At 34.6% G+C, this 21,337-nt stretch overlaps 2 protein-coding genes across 7 annotated transcripts; one reads left to right on the forward strand and one right to left on the reverse strand.

Moving 5' to 3' along the window:
• Window positions 1-1,854: 1,854 nt before the first annotated feature.
• LOC108202409 (mediator of RNA polymerase II transcription subunit 23) lies at window positions 1,855-14,934 on the forward strand. Of its 5 annotated transcripts, none has more exons than XM_064084209.1 (20): window positions 1,859-2,380; window positions 2,775-2,871; window positions 2,968-3,687; window positions 4,401-4,641; window positions 5,324-5,535; window positions 5,834-6,047; window positions 6,441-6,718; window positions 7,004-7,087; window positions 9,153-9,247; window positions 9,479-9,641; window positions 9,730-9,975; window positions 10,737-10,907; window positions 10,992-11,105; window positions 11,210-11,335; window positions 11,630-11,778; window positions 12,696-12,936; window positions 13,014-13,659; window positions 13,962-14,143; window positions 14,359-14,462; window positions 14,583-14,934. In XM_064084209.1, the coding sequence occupies exons 3-20, from the start codon at window positions 2,989-2,991 to the stop codon at window positions 14,782-14,784; spliced, it is 4,167 nt and encodes a 1,388-aa protein (XP_063940279.1). In that variant the 5' UTR covers window positions 1,859-2,380; window positions 2,775-2,871; window positions 2,968-2,988; the 3' UTR covers window positions 14,785-14,934. The 5 variants fall into 5 exon arrangements, with proteins under 5 accessions (XP_063940278.1, XP_017226267.2, XP_063940279.1 ...); XM_064084206.1 differs by having other exon boundaries at window positions 2,042-2,060; XM_017370778.2 differs by having other exon boundaries at window positions 1,857-2,871.
• Window positions 14,935-15,007: 73 nt separating this feature from the next.
• LOC108202411 (protein TIFY 6B) lies at window positions 15,008-18,970 on the reverse strand. Of its 2 annotated transcripts, none has more exons than XM_017370780.2 (8): window positions 18,660-18,970; window positions 17,140-17,178; window positions 17,003-17,043; window positions 16,467-16,759; window positions 16,217-16,307; window positions 15,781-16,099; window positions 15,528-15,594; window positions 15,008-15,415 (listed from the first exon to the last, which is right to left on the reverse strand). In XM_017370780.2, exons 1-8 carry the CDS (start codon window positions 18,745-18,747, stop codon window positions 15,328-15,330), a joined length of 1,026 nt encoding a protein of 341 aa, XP_017226269.1. In that variant the 5' UTR covers window positions 18,748-18,970; the 3' UTR covers window positions 15,008-15,327. The 2 variants fall into 2 exon arrangements, with proteins under 2 accessions (XP_017226269.1, XP_017226270.1); XM_017370781.2 differs by having other exon boundaries at window positions 15,528-15,585; window positions 18,660-18,915.
• Between the last annotated feature and the right edge of the window lie 2,367 nt (window positions 18,971-21,337).

Genomic DNA, 21,337 nt, shown 5'->3' on the forward strand with positions numbered 1-21,337 from the left:
AGAAACATAACATATACACGTGGACAATGTTATATACACGTTTCACATAAGACTGGTTGGACAAATATAGGTGAGATGTTTGTTCATGCGTTACGATATATTACGTTTATTTATACGTTACGATGTATTTGTAATTATTGCACAGGAGTTAACAAGATGAACGTATTCATATTATGTATTTAGTACACATGCATTTCTTTTTACCAGAGATCATGGAGACTATACATATTCCGCAAGCAAAATATATAAAAATAGTGGTGTTCATATCAAAACTATATGTTAACAAGAGTAATACCAAAATATAAAAGATATATAGTCCACTACTTAAATATTATTATAAACTGAGTTAACATAAACACTCCAATATTCATTTATCATAAATGTCACCCCTCGTAAAAATCGCCTCTTGTTAAAATCGCCTATCATAAAATATCTCTCTTAATTATCCTTAATAACGTCAATTATAGAACTCACTCACTCTCATAATATATATCATTCATCACAGATCATTGTATTTAGAGAAGGAAGAACAAAATCTTATGCATAATGTCGACGAGAGCTTTTAATAATGTTGTTGATACTAGTATCGATTGTCAGCCGATCCGAAGCGCCGTTCTCAATCTCTTCAACCTCTACTTAGGAGTAAGTAACTAGTTATTTCTTTTCAACTCATATCAATCTACATATTATCACACACACAAATACATACACAAATCTTTGTTTTTTATTATTGAAAGGATGTTTTTTCCCTTTCTCTGAAGTAATAAAATTTTATTATTTTAAAATTTTACAGAGAAATGGAAGTGAAAATACTGATGATTGTACCAGAGAACGGCAGTAAGTTGTCATATGTCTCTTTGATTATTGTAATTAAGTTTGATTATCGTGATTAAGTTTTGATTATCATGATTAGGACATTGTTTTGGAGGCTCTTGTTCTACAAATTTGAGTACTTCTTGAAAATTCTTTTTTAAACAAGTATTTAGATGATATTTAACATTTCTTATTTTATTAAAATATGTTGTTTTTAAGGACAAAAATACATATTTAAAAGGCAAACTTATGGTTTCCCCTTTCCTCACGGTTTGAAGTGAAGAAGTCATTATCACCATCTTTCCTCACATATATTTCATGTAATCTGATTTAATATATTAATCCTTTCCTCTTTCAAAGTTGAAGGTTTAAAATATTAAAGGAACCTATTTAATAATAGAGAAAAGGTTCAAGATACAAAAGTAACAAATATTTTCATAACTCTAACTCTATTGATATATATTCTAATTAATTCCTAATTAGGGTCATATAAATTTCTAACTAAAAAATGAGAAACCGTTCTCCTTTTTCACGAATCCTATTTTTATTTCTTCTGAAAAAACATCTTTTCTCAACAATATTTTTGTCTTTTGATCCTGCTCAATTTTTCCAACACCCCCTCTTTTCACCACTTCATTACCTCATTTTAACAAATTACTGCAATTTTGCTTCTTGCACTTTTTTTATTTCAACGTTAAATTTTTTTACACAACTCTTGAATTCACATTTAAAAAAGATGTCTAATTAGTATTTCCGAAAGTCTTTTGAAAATTAAGAAATCTCATCACCTTATTCTTAAAAAACCACCTAGATTCTCAAGTTAATATCTATTAATATAGAGTGGGTGTTTGGATGGGTTTTTAAGCCTCGCTTCTGGATTTATAAGTTGTAAGCATTTATTTGTACCATTTGTGTAAAAAGTCAAGAAGCATTCATAAAAAGCTAGGAATGCTAGCTTTTGTTTCACTATTTCTACTTATTTCCCAAACACTTTAATCACTTATAAGTCTTAACCTGCTTCTCATTTCTACATCACTTCCTTACTTTAAGCAAGAAGCACTTATTTTAAAAGTTCAGCCAAACAGCGTCAAAATCTATTTTACTCTGATTTTATCTCTGATTTTTCTTTAAATAACCAAAATATCGGGGTTATCATGTTCATTTTTTTTTTAAATATCGGAGTCATCATGTTATTCAAAATATTATCGTACCAACAATTATATATTAATATTATTTTAAAGAACGATGTAGGAGCCTACTGTAACCCTTAATCCTTATTGCGTTTAAAATGCTTTTTCGGCCTCTTGGTTGATTAATTTTTACGTCAAAATGAGTGCTTGTGAGAGTACCCTGTGCACATAAGTCATTTGATGAAATGCATGAACGAGATGCGATATGTTATAACTTATTTTACGCTGATTGTTTGGTTTGTGCTGAATTTAAGGGATTGATGCAATAAGATGTTAAAATTCTTCTCAGCATAGCATGTATCTCTGAGAAATGGGGAAGAAGACCACATTTAATAAGCAAAAATATGATATTCCTAATTTACCTCTTAAGCATAAGGGTAATTTTCCAGGGAAGAGTTCAAATTTGTGACACTAACATAAGTTAAGGATGTGTAATGCAATTATTAGAAGTTTAGATAATAAAATGCAGTTGGTGTAAACCGCGTTCGTAGTTGCTGGTCTGGTTTCAGTACTGGTAAAATGCAGTTGGTTTAATGCTTTAAAATGCTGGTCTGGTTTCAGTAGTAGGTTGTCTGAGTATATCACAATTTGAAATAGGTACTAAAGATGAATCTCGACATATTTTGTAAAATTGCATTGCCTGTATTTTGCTGTACTTGCCCTCTTAGTCTCTTACCAGTACTGAATGTGTCCATAATGATCATTGATTGTTAGATATATGATAGTATAATTGTTCAGATAGTTTTTAATGCCGATAGGACTCGTTTACAGGAACAAATTGCAGAAATGTGTTAGCGCTAACGTGGTGCTTCCCCCTTGCAATGAGCAATTTCTTGTAGATTTTCAGCAGCTCCTGTACCAGTTTTCTGTAAGTTACTCTGCTGAGGTTCTATTTCTTCCTTTGCTTTACTAGTTCATTGGGTTATTAAATCACTAGTCCTGGCAACCTCTATAATTTTTTCAGGATCAGGAGCAGCTGCGGTTGATGGTAGAATCTGTTCTTATTTCTCTGGTCATTCAGTGCAGTAATCATGCTCCCCGTGCTGAATTTCTTGTATATGCTATACAAAGATTGTGCAGCATAGGTTACATTAATTTCGATACTTTTCTTATGTCACTTCTTTCTTCGGTTACCGCTGCCAAATCGTCAATTTGTCAGGGCATAAGTAATTTGCACCAATTAAGTTGCAAAATAATATTAAATGGCCTTAAATTTGACTTGAAGCCTGCCACTCATGCTGAGATTTTTTATCATATGCTGAATTGGTTGGAAAAGTGGGACCAAGGACAGCAGGAACGTAATGAGTCGAATAGTATGAGGTCCTGGAATCCTGATAGGTCCGCGATTGTATGTCTTCACAGTTGTTTAGATGTTATATGGCTATTAGTTGAAGATGACAAGGGTCGTGTGCCATTTTATGAGCTACTGCGTAATTGCTTACCATCTATAGAACGCTTACCTGATGATATGGAATCCTTCACAATCATTTTGGAGATTCATAAGAGGCGAGATATGCTGGCTATGCACATGCAAATGCTAGACCAACACCTCCACTGTCCTAGCTTTGGGACTACCCGGTGTATCCCCCAGGCCATGACAAATATAGCAACTCATCAAGCGAAAACCACAAGATATTCACCAATCACATATCCAAGTGTGTTTGGGGAGCCATTACATGGGGAGGTGAGTCTATTTTTGGTGATGACTACTCCTGTTGGTATTAAATTTCATATAATTAGTAAGTAGCCGATATAAAATGATACTCCCTCCGTCCTTTTTTAGTTGTCACATTTCTATTTTTCTTGGTCAAATTGACTAAACTTTTACCAAAGATTATAAGTCACTCTTTCATTATTTTAAAAAATTGAAAACTACATCTTAAAGTAGATTAAGTTGTTTCCGGTGACATATTTTTTTAATTTTTTAAATTGATAAAATATTAATAAATTTCAGTCAAACTTTGGTCAATTTGACCGGCACAAAACCAAAGGTGACAATTAAAAAGGGACGGAGGGAGTAGATTAGAGGTTACTAAAAGAACGTTACCAGTCAAGATCTTGAAAGAGATGAACATACTATATGAATGCTGTCTACTTGCTAGTGACAGAGACATTAATTAGCAGGAAAAAAGATTAGAATTGTAGATTGATCTTTTTAAAGTTTGTCCAACCTTGTTTTCCTATGACTACATTTACATCTATTCAGTGAAAGCCAAAGAACCATTTTTCTACCAAACTATGTTAACCTTCTTAGTAATTATATCAAGGTAGATGTAAGCTGTAGGTGTAAGCTGTTCCTTGTCATCGAAAACACTCTCCACACACTAATTGTCATGCTTGAATTACATTGTAAAATGGTAATTATTTTGAGTTGAGCTAAACTTTTCTTTTGGTTAGGAACTTGCTGATATTATTGGGAAGGGGACTCTAGACTGGGATAGAGCAATGCGTTGTATTAGGCATGCTATGCGTAATACTCCGTCACCTGATTGGTGGAGACGTGTGCTTGTTCTCGCTCCTTGTTATCAGAAGCAACCTCATGCTCCTGCTTTCGGTGCTGTCTTTACTAGTGAAATGATTTGCGAGGCAGGGTTAGATAGAGTTGCTGAACTTCTGAAGTTGACAAATTCAGTTCCAGGCAATGTGCCCATTCTATTTTCTATACTTTCCTTGAATTGACATTTCAATGATTGTTGTGCCATCTTTTAGCTGTTGTTTAATATGTTCATGTGATGATTATTTCAAGCTATTAAATGCTTAAAAAGACTGCAGCTGGTACAAGTTCAAAATATGCTGGTGTTTGTATAGAGAATATATATGATTGATTTCTACTGATCACCTAAAGCAGAACTGTTTTTTCACCATAAATCTCTCTTTTAGACACATAGCATGCATAGTGGGGCCTTTATTCATCTGTATTAGATCCAGGTAGTAAGTGATATCAAGTACAGAAATACAGAGCTGCAGAACATTCACCTATGCTATTCATCAAACAATCATGTCCCCCCTGTTAGCTTATGATTTAGTAGCAACATACACATGTACATTGTACATATATGCACCTATTTGTATGTAGCTATATGTATAAAAATAAAACTTTGACATCAGATACCTTATGGGTTTCCAATGAAACAGTGGACGTGATTTCTTTTACTTTTAACTATAGAAACCAATTTTGTAGAGATTAGATATTAGAGTGTGATTTCTTTCCCTCAAAGCGAGTAGGAAATCACCTAAAATCTATGGTTAAGGTTTCATGAGTGCAAGGAAGTTTGTGTTTTCTTCTTTTATGCTAATTCGATAATTTAAATTAGTTGCAGATGTAGATTCATGGCACGAGTGGCTTCGGTTTGCAGAGTTATTCCATTTTCTCATAAGGTGTGGGGCCCTAGATGTTTATGATTTTGTGGACAAGTTAATGGCACGCCATGCAGACCACCAGCTTGTTATTAAAACAAATCATGTCACATGGTTGCTGACCCAAATTCAGCATGAGAATGTCCTGCATGCTTCAAGTACAAACCCTAAAAAGGTTGTTTAAATATAATGTATGCTGTCATTTTATACTTGTTGAAGCCTTAAAACCCTTTTTTTCGTGTGTTCTATATTATTATCACTTTCTATTTAATCTTGGCGTCATACAATGATTTGTAACTGTACCATAGCCTCCTCAAATGTATTTGGAATATAAATAATTGTTATATCCATTTATTTTTTTGAAGAAAGGTTTATCAGTTAAGTTGTCATAATGTTCGCAGTTCATATTACTAACTGTAAATCTTGTCTCAATAATTTACTAAGTTTTACATGAGAGTTTTTAATTTTGATAGGCAGAGACTGCAGCCTCGAAAATGCTGTCCTTACATAAAGAAGGGACAAGCTCTGATCATAGCAGTCCAGAAAGTATCCTTCTCGAATATATAAGCAGTTGTCAAACTCTTCAATTGTTGTCACAGTATACAGCACTCAGAGGAGTTATAAATGCTGAGCACATTCATAAAGCAGAACAACAAAAAATTGAATGGTTGAGGCAGGCAAGCGAAGGTATTAATGCCCAATGTTAAATAGCACATCGGATCGATGTCTTTTATGTTGCCCTCAAGTTTGTTACTCTTTATAGCCTGATATTAATTGTTACCTGTTCAGACCTATTGTTAGTGTCCCATCTATTGACCTGAGACACATACACTTGCTTCCCTGGGTCCTTGTTAATCTGCTAGCTGAGACAAATTGTTACTTATTAATAAGCAAATTCATCTAAAGTAAATTGATGACACCTGTTAAAACATATACTATTATGCAATTTGATGCTATAGTTTCCATCTACACAACGTTTCAAATTCTAGTTTAAGTCTAATGTCAGCCTGAATAGTTTCATCCTCTATGATGTAGTTTCTTCTATAATATAATCTGACTAGCGCATGATTTTGTTACCAGGGGAATCTATGATAGATTACCTGAATATGGATGACAGATCAACTGGCATGTTTTGGGCTCTGTCTTATGTGTCGGAGCCACATGCATGCGATACTGTGATCAGTTGGCTGAAATTGGGGGGAACAGAATTGCTATCAGCATCCCATCTACAGTCCAGCGATAGAATCACGATGATGCGAGAGGTTGTCCCTGTGCCAGTGTCACTCTTATCAGGGCTTTCACTACATATGCGTGTAATATTGGCCTCTCAGCTGGAAGAAACTATGTTTAGTGGGAAGGTACTTTGTTTCTTTTCTTCTAGTTTTAACATGCTGATAGGTTTTGTCCCTATAAAATAAATCTTTAGTCAAATTACCTTTTCTTTCAATCTATTAAAAATTCATCATATGTTTTGTTGGGGTCTCATCATGGAACTTTAAAGCTATGCACACTGTTCAGCAACTTAGATCTTTGATTATCTATGGTGCTTAAACATTGTACAACAGTTCTTGGAAATTCCGGTTCTTAAAATTTCATTACTGTAAGCCTCATCTTAAATATTTTGTTGTGCTCTAAATACACAGGTTGTGGCCAGTATTGCATTGGTTGAAACATATGCGAGATTGTTTCTCATTGCACCCCATTCACTGTTCCGTACACATTTCTCTGTAAGCTCCTTATCCTATTCTTATATGTGTTTAAGATAGTGACAAACTTTATCGAGTAAAAAGCTACATCTGATATACCGACGATTTAAGGTTTCATACGTAGGCAATGTTAGGATAAAAAGCGAGATTCAATCTTCTAATGCAAAGCACACACACAACAATATATTTGACGGGGAAAACCCACGTCCCAACTTGTATTATTAATCAAAACCATTATCAATAATACAATCAACCAAACTTGGATACTCAAGCCTACTACTCAAGTATCCGCCCTCGAGCGATACCTAAGTCTACATCTTGAGCATACCTATCAAACACAATATGACTATGTATATATAGTCATCTCAAACTAGACAAATCAGAATCTAATTCTAAAACAGCTACACATAGTCCTAATCCAATTCTGATTTTCAACTCAAATCAGAATCCAATTCCAACTAGGTATTCTATCTTTGCGACCAAGACATATCTTATAATAATTGTCTAAACATACAATTATTATCCTTATATATTTTGGATCACCAAAGTCCATGTTACCTTGTAATGGGCTGATACCTAACAATCCTCCCCTTCAGCCCAATACAATCAACAATCACGATGAAGACACCGGCGTCCATCCGCCAATGCCTCCCCTCGAACAAAAATCTCCGCTTCTCGTTCTTCCAAACTTTGAGGATCACCAAATTTCACTTTAATGAACTCCCAACCACCGCTCTTTATCAAAACGGTATATCCATCTACAAAATCACGTGCATCAACCTCGAGTGCTCTTCCATCCATGAGTCACCCGATCCTTGCTTTCACAATCCTCCGGCCTCTAGAAGAACCATCCAATCTTCTTCCATATTGAGTCCATCATGATTGATCCACGGTGCAAGTCAACCGTCATACCGCACGTAACTTTGCCTCTTCCTGCTAACAAAACCTCCATCGTACTCTGCATTCTCGATTAAATCCCGAATTTTCCTCCAACCTCATCAATCCCGATCCTGACCTCGGCTCTTGATACCACTTGTTAGGATAAAAAGCGAGATTCAATCTTCTAATGCAAAGCACACACACAACAATATATTTGACGGGGAAAACCCACGTCCCAACTTGTATTATTAATCAAAACCATTATCAATAATACAATCAACCAAACTTGGATACTCAAGCCTACTACTCAAGTATCCGCCCTCGAGCGATATTTAAGTCTACATCTTGAGCACACCTATCAAACACAATATGACTATATATATATAGTCATCTCAAACTAGACAAATCAGAATCTAATTCTAAAACAGCTACACATAGTCCTAATCCAATTCTGATTTTCAACTCAAATCAGAATCCAATTCCAACTAGGTATTCTATCTTTGCGACCAAGACATATCTTATAATAATTGTCTAAACATACAATTATTATCCTTATATATTTTGGATCACCAAAGTCCATGTTACCTTGTAATGGGCTGATACCTAACAGGCAACCCCAAATGTTAATTAAGTTACCTAATTATCGCAAGCTTAGTTTTCTGCTTTTGGTATATTAAATATAATCTGAAGAAATCACTTCAACACCTAAGCTCATTAAGACCATCCTACTAGTAGCGTCTACATTGCTGATTTTTATTCAATTTACTCATAGCCTCTAGAATATGTATACTTGAAGGTCAGAATGATTTATGTTGCTCACATCCTTCTCACAAGTATCTTTTGATGCTTGCTTGCTAGTTGAGTAGATTTTCTTCCTCCTAGTATGTTCAAACTTATTTTCCTTACACTGGGTTCTGTTTATATTCATCTGAGGAGGGTTTTCTTAGCTGTATTGGGTGTAGATGTTGAGGTTGGAGTCTGTTCTGTTATTTTCTGCTGGTAAATCACTGTTTGTAGAAATTGCAGCTTTTAGTACTTTGTAGATGGCATGCTATCTTTTAATGTGAAGTTTTTTTTTTGCTGCCTTTTCCATTGCTCCAAGCTCAAACTGGTTGCAGTATGTTTTACTTGAAATATATGTTTAAATCCCTCTTCATCTTTTATTAATTTCACATTTTCTTTATCCCTTATATTTTGAACTTCCCAGCATCTGACAATAAGGTATCCATCCATGTTACGTGAACCGGGTCCATCTCTTTTGCTGCTTGAACTTCTAAATTACCGATTTCTTTCACTCTACAGGTAATTGTTCATTTATACCATGATTCCTTTTTTTGTTGTGTACATATTTGTATTCTTTGCAATCAACTGAGATAAGCGAAGAGTGGTTTCCTTAAACTCTTATTTTTGTGTCCACTTAATATGTTTCAACTTCTGTAGATTGTCAAACAATTAGATGCATGAAATATATGGGAATGATCAAGTTTGTGACCTATATTAGCTCATCTTTTTGGCACCTTTCACCTTTTTCAGGTATGTAGGAAAAAATAAAACCTTGATGTATGACACAACAAAAATAATTGCTTGCCTGAAACGAAAACGCGGAGACCATCGCACTTTTAGATTGGCAGAAAACTTGTGCATTAATCTTCTTCTGTCACTAAAAGAATTTTTTGCTGCAAAGAAGGATCAGGAGGTGCAAATCATTTTTCAGAGACTAATTTATCTTTCTTCCGCATGCTTATCAATAGTTTTAATCTCTTATCAGCCAAAATCTTTTTCAGGGTCCTACTGATATCACGGAAACTTTGAACCGCATAACTATCATGTCACTTGCTATCGCCATCAAAACACGTGGAGTTACTGATGCTGACCACCTTCTTCACCTTCCGCCAATGATTGAACAGATATTAGCGACCAGTCAGCATACATGGTCTGAAAAAACTCTCCGTCATTTCCCTTCTTTGCTGCGTAATAACTTGATTGGGCGCACGGATAAGCGGGGCATAGCAATACAAGCCTGGAAGCAGGTTAGTGTATACCCCCTGATGTTCCATTTTCCATGAGTATCTCTCGTATTTATTAAATTTTCTTTTACAACAAGAAATACAAACTTTTATTCTATATTTAAAAATTATTTACAATCTTTATCCTCTGCCCTCCTGCTTGTTTTTACACGGTCTAGTTTTTATATTATGGATTAGGTACTACATATTAGTTATTTTTACATTGAAATGTTACAAATATGTATGGAGCAACAGATTTTTTAAATTGTCAATCTTAATCTACTAGCTAGTCAGGTCTATGCATGTTAAATTTTGCAGTGATTCAGGTGAGAACATTTTGTTTGTGAGAACAGTGAGAACTTCTGCACTTCTTAGAAAGTGCAGAACAATTGTTTTGAAAAAATTTCACTTGTTGAATGTTGTATTGTTCTGCAGCATAACAATAGTGTTCTCAGTGTTCTCCACTGAGCGCGACCCTGTTAAATTTAGGCTTTCTACATTTTCTAGTCTGTTTTCCTTCTTACACACACACATACACACACACACAGATATATATTTTAGGTTGAAAGAGCCTCACGAAAAAAAATGTTTTTGAAAGAGAATCTTAACGAGAAAAATCTCAGTCATGCACACGTGAATCAAGTGCATTCTTACTTTCATCGAATTAAAGTAACATAAGAGAACTGATTGTTAGTATAAACCATAATCCAGTTGGTCATTCCTCCGTGTTTTGCTAAGCTTAAGAAGTGTGTCATTTAAGACATAACTAGTTTGTATTTTGACAGGCTGAAAAGACTGTGATCAATCAGTGCACCCAACTTCTTCCACCAGATGCTGATCCTTCTTATGTAGAGACTTACATTAGTCATAGTTTCCCTCAACACCGGCAATATCTTTGTGCTGGAGCGTGGATACTGATGCATGACCACCCTGAGGATATCAACAGTGCTAATCTTGTAAATCTAGCAGCTGTGTTGTCCTCTTTCACTTGTATGTTTCTCCTTTTTTAATCTTTTGCTAACTTGATAGATGGCATACAGGCACTTGTCTTGAGAGAAATTTCCCCTGAAGAAGTTACAGCCAATATATACAATCTTGTTGACGTTATTTTTCATCACCTTCAAATGGAGCTCCAGCGTCAGCAGCCCCTGCAGGTCTACCCTGGTCACTATACTGCAATTCCCTTTTACTTTGCGCAATTATTCTCTTTAGGTACTTAATCACTTGAAGTTATAAACAGATTCTCTATCTTGTGTAGGAACTTTTGAAAAAAACTTGTGCAAACCTGGCGTATTTAATTTTCACTCATGAACTGGTGCCTCTAGATATATTGCTTCTAGCATTAATTGACCGCGATGATGATCCCCATGCTTTGAGTATTGTGGTATGGTACCTGAACTATCAATCTTGTTTTCTTTTTTCACAGATCTTCATTGTTTTTTAGATTTATATGATTTGGAGATAATATGTATACATTTTGCCTACGGTATTGCTTATTTGTTGTTATGTTGTCGTTAAATTTATAGTCTAGTTGCCCAAAATTTATAGTTCAGGTTCTATTTTAGGAAGAAAAGCATCAATGTGTTTAGAAATGACATACGTGTGTGTGCATGATGCATCATAATCTTCATACTAATTGAGTATATGATATTAATGCGGATCATTACCATCTGAGCAGGTTAGTCTACTTGAGAGTCCTGTGCTTCAAGAGAAAATAAAGGTTTACATTGATAATTGTGGGGGGCCTGAACATTGGCTTTTCTCTGGAACTTTTAAGCGTGGGGAACTGCAGAAGGCTCTTGGAAACCATTCGTCTTGGAAAGAAAGGTAAAATCTATATAAATGACATACTTTTATATCCAGTTCCTTGAGTGAAATTAGTTGTATCAACTGCAAAAAATATGTGAGTGCTCATCTTCTCCTTTCATATATTTTCATTTGCTGAGACCACCCGAGCCTTGAAAATTTAACTAATTGAATATGAATGACTAAAATCTTGTTACATTGTTTCTCTTCTAACACAAAAGGAAAGTGGTGTCACTCTTGATTTAAGCAACTAGTAGATTTATTTGTGAAGAAAAATACTTTTTTAAAAATTCGAGTGAGGAATATCACTTGACGGTAAAAAAGGTGAAATTTGTTACTTATCGGCTCTCCTAAAACATCAAGGTGTTAGGAGAAGGGCATAATTCGATATGTATTATCTTAACACGTCCCCTCACTCGAAGTTTCATTAGAGAATTAAAGGCAAAGGCCTTTGATAATGGTGTACCACTCGAATCCTCAACATGCTTTTCCTTACATAATTACATAAAATGAATATTATGACACACAGTTTACATTTATCTCTCCCCTGCCTCTAGAATATACATAATCTGGTTAGCTAAATAACTTAATTTTGCTTGGGCTTCAGTATGAAGCTTCAACTTTTTCTCGAAAGGAACATCTTATATAAATCTGAAGAAATCCATTACTCGATATTAGATAAGAATGTAAGTCTTAATCTCTTTCCTGGTGCTTCTTATATTATTACTAATAATTTTCTGAAATTTATTTTAGTGCAATGCATAATGCATTCTTGGTTATATGTGTATGTGTGTTCGTGTGAGTGTTTCTGGGGTTTATCCCAGTTTGGTGCCTTTACTATTACTTTTTAAATTCTCAAGGAAGATAGAGCTTATTTTTAACCACTCGGACATGGATAGCGCATGGTTTTATACATTATTTTGTTGTATTTGATGTAGGTTTCCTCCATTCTTCGATGATATTGCTGCACGATTGCTTCCTGTCATCCCCTTAATAATCTATAGACTTATTGAGAATGAGGCCATGGATGCAGCTGATAGAGTTCTTCAGTTGTATTCCACATTTGTTCAATACTATCCTCTACACTTTACGTTTGTTCGTGATATTCTTTCATATTTCTATGATTATCTCCCAAGAAAGCTCATCCTCAGAATTTTGAATGTGCTGAATTTTAAAAAGGTTATCATGCTTTCCCTTTCCTTTCTTTACTCTACTAGTATGCTCAGTGTCATATGATGCTATCTTCTTTTCTGCAGATCCCTTTTTCCAAGTGTTTACTTTTGCATGTCAATGCCTCAAATGCTGTGACGTCTCCCCCACTGGAGTACTTCACTGTTCTTCTCTTGGGCATCGTGAATAATGTCATTCCTCCTCTTAATAATTTAATATATGGACCTGGGGGAGATGTTCGTGTTCCAGATAACAACATACCAATGTCATCTCAGGCTGGCCCTTCATTTGCATTTAAAGGCCGGAAAGCCTTTTATCAAATTCCAGACCCTGGAACCTATGCGCAGCTAATTCTTGAAACGGCAGTGATAGAGATACTATCACTCCCTGGACCTGCATCCTATATCATCTCAACACTTGTTCAGATTGTTGTTTATAAACCACCAACTCTAATTCAAACCAGTAACTGCCTACATGGAATAAGCCCCTCCAATCTTCTATCCCAGAGTGGTTATACATCCCAGCAGTTACCCTGCATGCTAATTCAAGCTTGTGGTCTTCTATTGGCACAGCTTCCTCAAGAGTTTCATGCACAGCTTTATACTAAAGCAGCGCAAGTAATAAAAGATAGTTGGTGGTTTGTTGATGGCGCAGCCTCTACTGGGTTTGATGTTAGCTATGCTTTGCAAGATCCAACCCAGGCTTCTAATGACAATACCTGCACACCTGTTGGTATGTACTACAGTACTGCACTGATGATGCATTAAATTGTTGCAGTATACCAGAATAACCAAATTTCTGAAAACAAAATTTTGTTATTGTTCCTTTTTTTATTAATTATAAAATCTAAATGTTTATAACATTCCTTTTCAATCTATCAATTAGACCGTCCTACATTTCTTTCCCCATTGTCTTTGATTGGCAATCGGAAAAAAATGTTTTACTAGCTCAGATTAATAAAGCTATTATGAAGCAAGCATAAAATACCAGAATCTTCTTTTTGAACTCTTATTTATAATGTTCTTTATTTCCAGGTAATGTGGTGTCCTTGCTCCACTCTTTCTTTAGTAACCTTCCACAGGAATGGCTAGAGGGAACAAATCTTATCATAGAACATCTCAGGCCTGTCAAATCGATTGCGGTGCTAAGAATAGTGTTCCGTATCATGAGCCCTCTGCTTCCTAGAGTGGCCAATTCCCGCAGTCTGTTCACTAAGGTATTGAAAGGCATTTATTTTGTATACTTTTACGAATTCTAAAACATATTGGACGCGTTGAGGCCTCACGTAAAGAAAACCATGCTAGTGTGCAAGCGATCCTTTCACTTGAGTAAACATACTTACATGATCCATTATTGGCTGCACTCATATTTGTCCTGTCTTGATTGGTTATGTTTCCTCTGATTTTGTATTTTCTTCTGCCCACCCACCAGATGCTCTTGATGCTCTTAAATGTGCTGGTGGATGTGTTTGGGAAGGACTCACAGCCGTCGTCTCCAGTGGAAGCTGCAGATATAATAGATATCATCGACTTCCTGTAAGCTCCAAGTGTCCTGTCTTCGAATAGTTCACTGTTAGTGATTTATCTATCTATAGTATTGTATTTTCTGGTTCACAATGTGTTCTCATTCCATGATTTTGACACTGATTTCGTTAGACATCACATCATCCTATATGAAGGGCAAGGAGGACCTGTTGAAGCGACCAGCAAACCTAGAGCAGAAACCTTGGCTATGTTTGAAAAAATGTTGGAAAAATTACGTCCAGATGTTCAGCATCTTCTTTCTCACTTGAAAACCGACGTGAATTCTTCCATTTATGCTGCTACTCATCCAGAACTGGTCCAGAATGCCATGTAAAATAATGAATTTTCAAAGTAGAAACTAATTATAGACTGCTGACTAGGTGCCCTTGTGTGCTGGCGCGGTTTTGTTAAAGTTTGTAGAGCTATGCATTCTCAGAGTAGGTTTCAATGTTCTGCAAGATTGAATTTAGTCCTTTTCCGTTCATTTCCAAGTGCTCTGTGTAAAATGTAAACTTTAGTCTATGTAAGCTAATCTAATCTACACAAAATCATTTCAGTTACAAAGGGAAGATTTAAACTACGTCCAGAAATGCATTTAGATAAAGTTTCCAAATGCAGAGAACGACTCTTAGGTCGAAATGTTACAAACCAGGTTAATGCACAACACGGCCTAAGAATCTCGGTTGAAACTAACCGTTCCTTGAGTAAAGATTACTAGTATAGAATCTAAGGACTTGGCATGAGCCTGCTACATACATATATAGAAGTAAGTAGTAAGTGCCTCTTTCCTGTTTAACACCTTTGACATTAGCAGGGCTAGTTGTTACTGTCCTTGCCAGGAAGAACCCAGAGCACCGCTAAAACCAAAACCCTCGGATTACACACCACTGGACCCTGGAGTAGCACTCCTGCTACTCCCCTCAGTTTTCTTGCTAAGGTTGTTGTAAGGTGCTGAACTCATCGTCCTGAATGCAAAACAGTCATTAGACTAATAGAATTGAATTTCATCAACTATAAATGGTGCAGAAGCAGCTGAGATCTATGAATGAATAGTTTAGATTGAGGCGAGAATTTTACCTTTCTTTGCGCTTCTCTAGAAAACGAGCCAAGGATGCCTTGCGCGCTTGTGGAACAGCTGCATAAACTATTTAGAATGTGAGTCTTACATGGCCGACCCAAGTCTATAGTTGCAATCTATCTATTGTATTGCAAAATATTATAAACATTTGTTGATTGGAATTCGTAAATTGTGCTGGGAAACTTGAAGGCAATACATGTAAACTAACGAATAAAAGCATTTTATATGCACTTGCATAAAAAATTTGACTACCTGAATGGGTCATTGGGGTGCCAGCAACATGTACAACTGAGGTTGCTGCCTTTGGAGCTTGGTCAACAGGTGTGGTAGAACCTCTACTGTTTTTAGTTAGTACATCATTCATAGTGCCACCACAAGACTGCCCCATCGGATGTGAAGAAACAGACATGGGGCTGGAGAGAGCAGAGCATGGTGGTGTAAGCAAAGGTTGTCGACGAAAAGCTTCTTGTGCCACATGTTTAGGGGTAGGTGCCAAAACTTGATGTTTTGGTTGAGCAAGCTGATAAGTAGCAGAAGGGCCATTGCCAGCCAAAAGCATAATAGCCTGCGCCTGAATGAAATGCCCGGTGTAGCAGATAAAAGTAAGAAATCATATCTTGAATACACAAATCAAATGCATTAGCTGGAAAAAAAAAAAAGGCACACACGGGAGGGAGGGAGGGAGAACCTTTTCAGGTGAAATATCATCAAAGACACTAACAGTACCCCCGTAAAATATGGTCATCTGAGCAGGAGTCCCAGAGGTCATCTGATTGAACCTAAAAGAGAAAACACTCCAATGTAAAATATACAGTCTCAGTATAATAGATTAGCAGACAATATTTTGATTTTGTTAACACCAAAAAATTCTGAAACCTAGTAAATCTGGAGATCCCCTAAATTGGATCTCCTTACAAATTAGATAACATCATTCTTACCTTTCTTCCTTGGTTGATGTCTGAGAAGTAAAGGAAGGATTTGACTGAGGAGGTGTAACCGGAACCCCGCCAAGATAATTTGGCTTTGTGGAAGCAGCTGCAAGATTCAGACCAGCACCAGCAAATTGTGTCTTAAAAAAAGAGTTGTTCATGGACAGTGAAATCCCTTGGTTCATGCTCATGAATGCCTTCACGTCATGGGGAGGAAAATGCAACGGGGGTGCATTCTGTTGAATGGGATAATTTGTCATTGAAAAAAGAGTTCCACCTTCCCTATTCTGATTGGAGTTTCTCTAAAAAGTAAGAAGACAACAGAGATGACGCGAAATGAAAATCAGTCGGTGCACATTAATTTTCATATTATATATGACAAAACAGCCTAAATTAGAGAGTTATCCTAAGTGAAATAACAGCCACATGTCATTAATCAATGCATCAAATTTCATGCACAGAAAGTACACGAGCTAACACTAATACATCTTCAATGATCAGAATTTATAAAGGTTAACAAAGCCCCGCACTAGATAGAAATAAACCTGAATTTCAGCTGACTGGCACTTGTTAGAGTTGAATGCATCTGTCAGCCATGATAAAGTAGACATAAGCACCATGTTGAAATCTTATAGCTGTGCAGTGTTAAGATATTTGAAAGAAGGAAAGAAGCATGTCTTACTTGTCAATGGCCATTGAACTTGTGAATTTTTAAAGAGTACTACAAAATTAGAGATGAATAGCAATGTCAGTGAGATGGTACTGAAAAGTTGAAAAAAGAAAATACTAACAAAGATATTTAAGGAATTCAATCTTTGAAACATGTAAAGATTAACAACTTTAGGCGCCTCAACCAAAAATTCTACAGTAACACAACATCATATATATTCAATTTTCAATAGATCTTGTAATATTAAATGTATCAGTACAGTCAAAACAAGAATCGATATTATATCACTATAAAATGAGTTTAGTTGATCCAGTGTATTTTTTAAGAAAACTCGGTCGTACAGAACTCCTTAACAATATTAAGTAAACAAACTAAAAGGGGAGGAAGTTCGGGAAAGTTGGAAACGTTTGCAGTTTTTAACTCGGTGACTATGAAGACCAAATGGATCCACTCGTGTTGATGCTTCATGTAAGTCGACAGTTATAACAGTTAGGTCTGCCACTTGGCAATATAAGTACCGAGTGAAGTGAAGCTGAAATTGGAAAGTGGTAAAACAACAAAGGGGTCTTCAAGCAGGCAAATATACCGGCACATACGTGGCAACGAGCGTATGTTTTAAGAGATTAACTATAAGTAGCAAAATCCAACAGCAGCACACTTTTATAACCTATTTAGAGCATTTGTATATCTCTAGGGATGCTACAATTATAGAGAGCAGAAAGTATTCAGTTATTATCACTTAGTGATCAACAAAATTTCTTTAACTATCTAGTTCTATGCACTAATGCCCGATCTTCTTCCTCTGTTCCATAGCTGCCATCGTATGCTTTAGCAAAAATTGTTAAGATTATACAAGACAACAACTCCATATCTGAAAATTTTAACATTTCCATACACACAACAGTTCCATTTATGACTCTGTAACAGCAATCGGACTCAAGAACTTGCAACCTTACCAAACTCTAAGCACTGACTACAAGTACTAATTTTTGCATTTACATCTCGAATCAGTTAATACTTGAAATATCAAGGTGATCCAAATTTTTACTTTGCAATATGTAGCACCAAATTAAATTGAGAATCTTTTTAGTCTCTTGAGGATATATTTCTCTTTAAGAATTTATGAAAATTCATCAATTACTCTTGGACAAATATGATGATCAACAAACAAATCTAATAAACTCAAAAACAAAACAAACAAATTTAATAGAAAATCTAAAGAAAATCCACAATAAACATAGTCCAAGTTCGCGATTAGCTTTGAAGGACAAAAATTGCATTAAAGATGAAACTAACATGAATTGATGAACAATTCAATAAATTCACAGATAGAAATGCGATAAAAACAAATCATTGCTTCAGAATTTCAAGTAAAAATATAATTACATTAAGAACAAAATTAACAGTCACATGAACAAGAATTTGAACTCTATCCAACTAAAGAAAATCAGAACAAAGAAAACAAGGTTCGAATCTTCGACATCCCGTACCATACCAACAAGAGTTCACAATTGCATACAATTTATATATACCTGAAGATTCTTTGTATCCCCTAGCATCCTCTTCTTTCACCTCACCCCTAGGCTCTTTAGTGTACAATCCCATGAAATCCCTCTCCATCTCAAATTTTCAAGAACACAGCAAAATCTTACCGATATATAGTTCTTAATTGCTAGAAAAAAAACTCGAAAGATTAAAATATTATATATTGCTAAAACTTAAGCTTGAAGATACAGAGAGAAAATGGTTAGACTGAAACTCTGGTCTGCAAAACTGGTTTTGAAACAAAAGAGAGCAGAATTATTTTTTTATTTTAATATAATAGTGTTTGACTAATAGGCCTCGTGGGGCATGTGATTACGGGCTAGTCAAGTAACACATCCGAGGAGTTCCATCATGGTACTTTGTTCGGTTAAACACGTGCAAGTAAAATAACATGCAACTCCAAATTAGCGTGTCTCAGTGCTTTGTTCAGGAATGAGTTCATGTGCGATTTTCGTGTGAACGAGACTAGCTTTTCTCTCGTGTTCTAAGTGATAAGAATGAGTATATGCTGTCGTTATTAGATTGAGCCCAAACCAGTAAAAGAGGCGGTGTGGACACCGAGTTCGACTCTTACTCACCTGATAATTAGAACATATACTAATTTATAAAATAAATAAGTTGTAAAAAAAATATACTTGTGTATGTTCAGTTTTATTAAATTGATATGAGTATTTATAATTCCTAAATTTACTAATTTATTGAGACTAGTTGTTAGTTAATTGATACTGTATTATTTTCTTAACGACACAGTACTTATATAAAAATATAATTTATATATGTGTTTATATAATTGAGTGTATGTTTGTCTCTTATATTATTCCTGTTATAAATACAACTACATATATAATATAAAGCCTTGACCAATTTTAAATGTGATAACTTTAACCATTTTATAATCAAATCATTATTTTTCTTTCTTTGCCTAATCATTATATTATTTCACATATATTAAGTATTAACATGGACAAAAGTAATATTTATATTTCACAAAATTCTTTAATATACTGTATTAAATATAAATTTCGTGTCTATGTTCATTGTTGATGCAAATATCAAAAGTAAAAAAAAAAAAAAATTCTTTTTGTTCCTCTCTTTCTTTTATCTTGAGAGACGGTGGCTTAGTATGCACTTTAGAAAATTTGTGAAGCGTAGGTTTCAAACATTTTTGAATAAAAAATTAATGTCTAAATATTAATAAAATAAAATTAATAATATTTTACATATATCTTAAAATATGTGTCAAATAACTAAACTAATACCACCTCCGTCCCATCAAAAAGTATAAATTGAGAATAGGGACTTGACACGTATTTTAATACTGTGTTGAATTATTATTTCATAAATTATTTTTATTTTTTTAAATAAAAATTCAAATATTTAAACTTTAATTAAAAAATAAATTAAGTTTTGAAATAAATTTTATTTTCAACTTCAAATACATATCAAACACTAAATAAAAATTAAATATAATTAAATAAAACGAAAGAAATATAGTTTTACTGAAACTTTTATCACACTAGGTGTAAAAAAATTCAAACATTATCCTTTGGGATGGACTAAGAATACAATGTACTGTAAACAACTGTGGAGGCAAAACACTACAGGTAAATTTAACCGACACGTGTGCAAAATTCAGGAGATGGGAGAGGATAAGATATGAGGACATATGTGAACTGTAGAGTTTGCAATATGGGCCTCGAAAACAACTCAACTGTTTACGGTTTTGATCATTCTCCCCGTAATTTTCAGTATTTTTGATATGTTAAGTTCTCGAAATCAAAATTGATGTATATATATTTTGTTTGAAATAGTAATTTATATATTTTATATAAGTTTACAATAAAAATTGAAAAATAAATCACAAATGAGAAAGGGAAAAATCACAACCACAAATCCATTCGAAGAGGGAATAATGGAGGAAATCATTGAGAAATTTTAAGCATACTACACTTTTAAATTAACCACAAAATATTCCCCAACGTCATGATACATGTTCTTTATTTTTTACTTTAAATTAATTAATTATAAGAAAGGATATATAATTTCGGATGAATCATATTTTTCATCTGAGTTCTTAAAATTAAAACCCATACAATGAAAATAAAGAGTTTAATTAGGTCCTGTTACGCACGTGAGATTTCTATCTGGCAAAGGTTTAATTTTTAACTACTTCTGGTCCAAGTACAATAATTTATATATAAATACAGGCCAATAGATATTCTATATTTATGCGGAAAATCTAGCTACTCCTTTTAATTTATTGAATGCTATGGGGTCAGGCAATTTATAAACTCCATTTATTGCCCTGTATTTTTTAAATCAAACTCAAAATTATGAATTTTGAAATGGCTAATATTTTCTCCATTTTTTAAAAATATGCTCATTTAATTTTTGACACCTATTTTTAAATTCTTTTAACTACTATATAATCAAAATTATCATTTTTAAAATATCAGGAATCAAGGACACACTCCTCTGCCGCAGGGAAAGTAGAAATCTGTAATACATCGACGAAAATAATATAGTATTAATTAAACTAATACGAGTAGCAGGGTGACGAGCTGACAGCGAATCTAACATAACTTGTAGCACATGCACTTTTATTATTCTTCCACCATATGAGATGTGACGGATAAATATACATAATTGATTCCACAATAATTAT

Source organism: Daucus carota, chromosome 9, assembly GCF_001625215.2.
Source record: "Daucus carota subsp. sativus chromosome 9, DH1 v3.0, whole genome shotgun sequence".
Lineage (NCBI taxonomy): Eukaryota > Viridiplantae > Streptophyta > Magnoliopsida > Apiales > Apiaceae > Daucus > Daucus carota.

Bases quoted from the DNA above. Each gene is read 5' to 3' on its own strand.
- LOC108202409 (XM_017370778.2), top strand. From the start codon at position 2,752: ATGCCGATAGGACTCGTTTACAGGAACAAATTGCAGAAATGTGTTAGC. The intron at 2,872-2,967 runs GTAAGTTACTCT...TAATTTTTTCAG, and splicing joins AGCTCCTGTACCAGTTTTCT to GATCAGGAGCAGCTGCGGTT. The intron at 4,642-5,323 runs GCAATGTGCCCA...AATTAGTTGCAG, and splicing joins GTTGACAAATTCAGTTCCAG to ATGTAGATTCATGGCACGAG.
- LOC108202411 (XM_017370780.2), bottom strand. From the start codon at position 18,747: ATGGAGAGGGATTTCATGGGATTGTACACTAAAGAGCCTAGGGGTGAG. The intron at 17,179-18,659 runs GTATATATAAAT...CTAATTTTGTAG, and splicing joins GGGATACAAAGAATCTTCAG to TACTCTTTAAAAATTCACAA. The intron at 16,308-16,466 runs GTAAGAATGATG...TTTCTCTTTTAG, and splicing joins ACATCAACCAAGGAAGAAAG to GTTCAATCAGATGACCTCTG.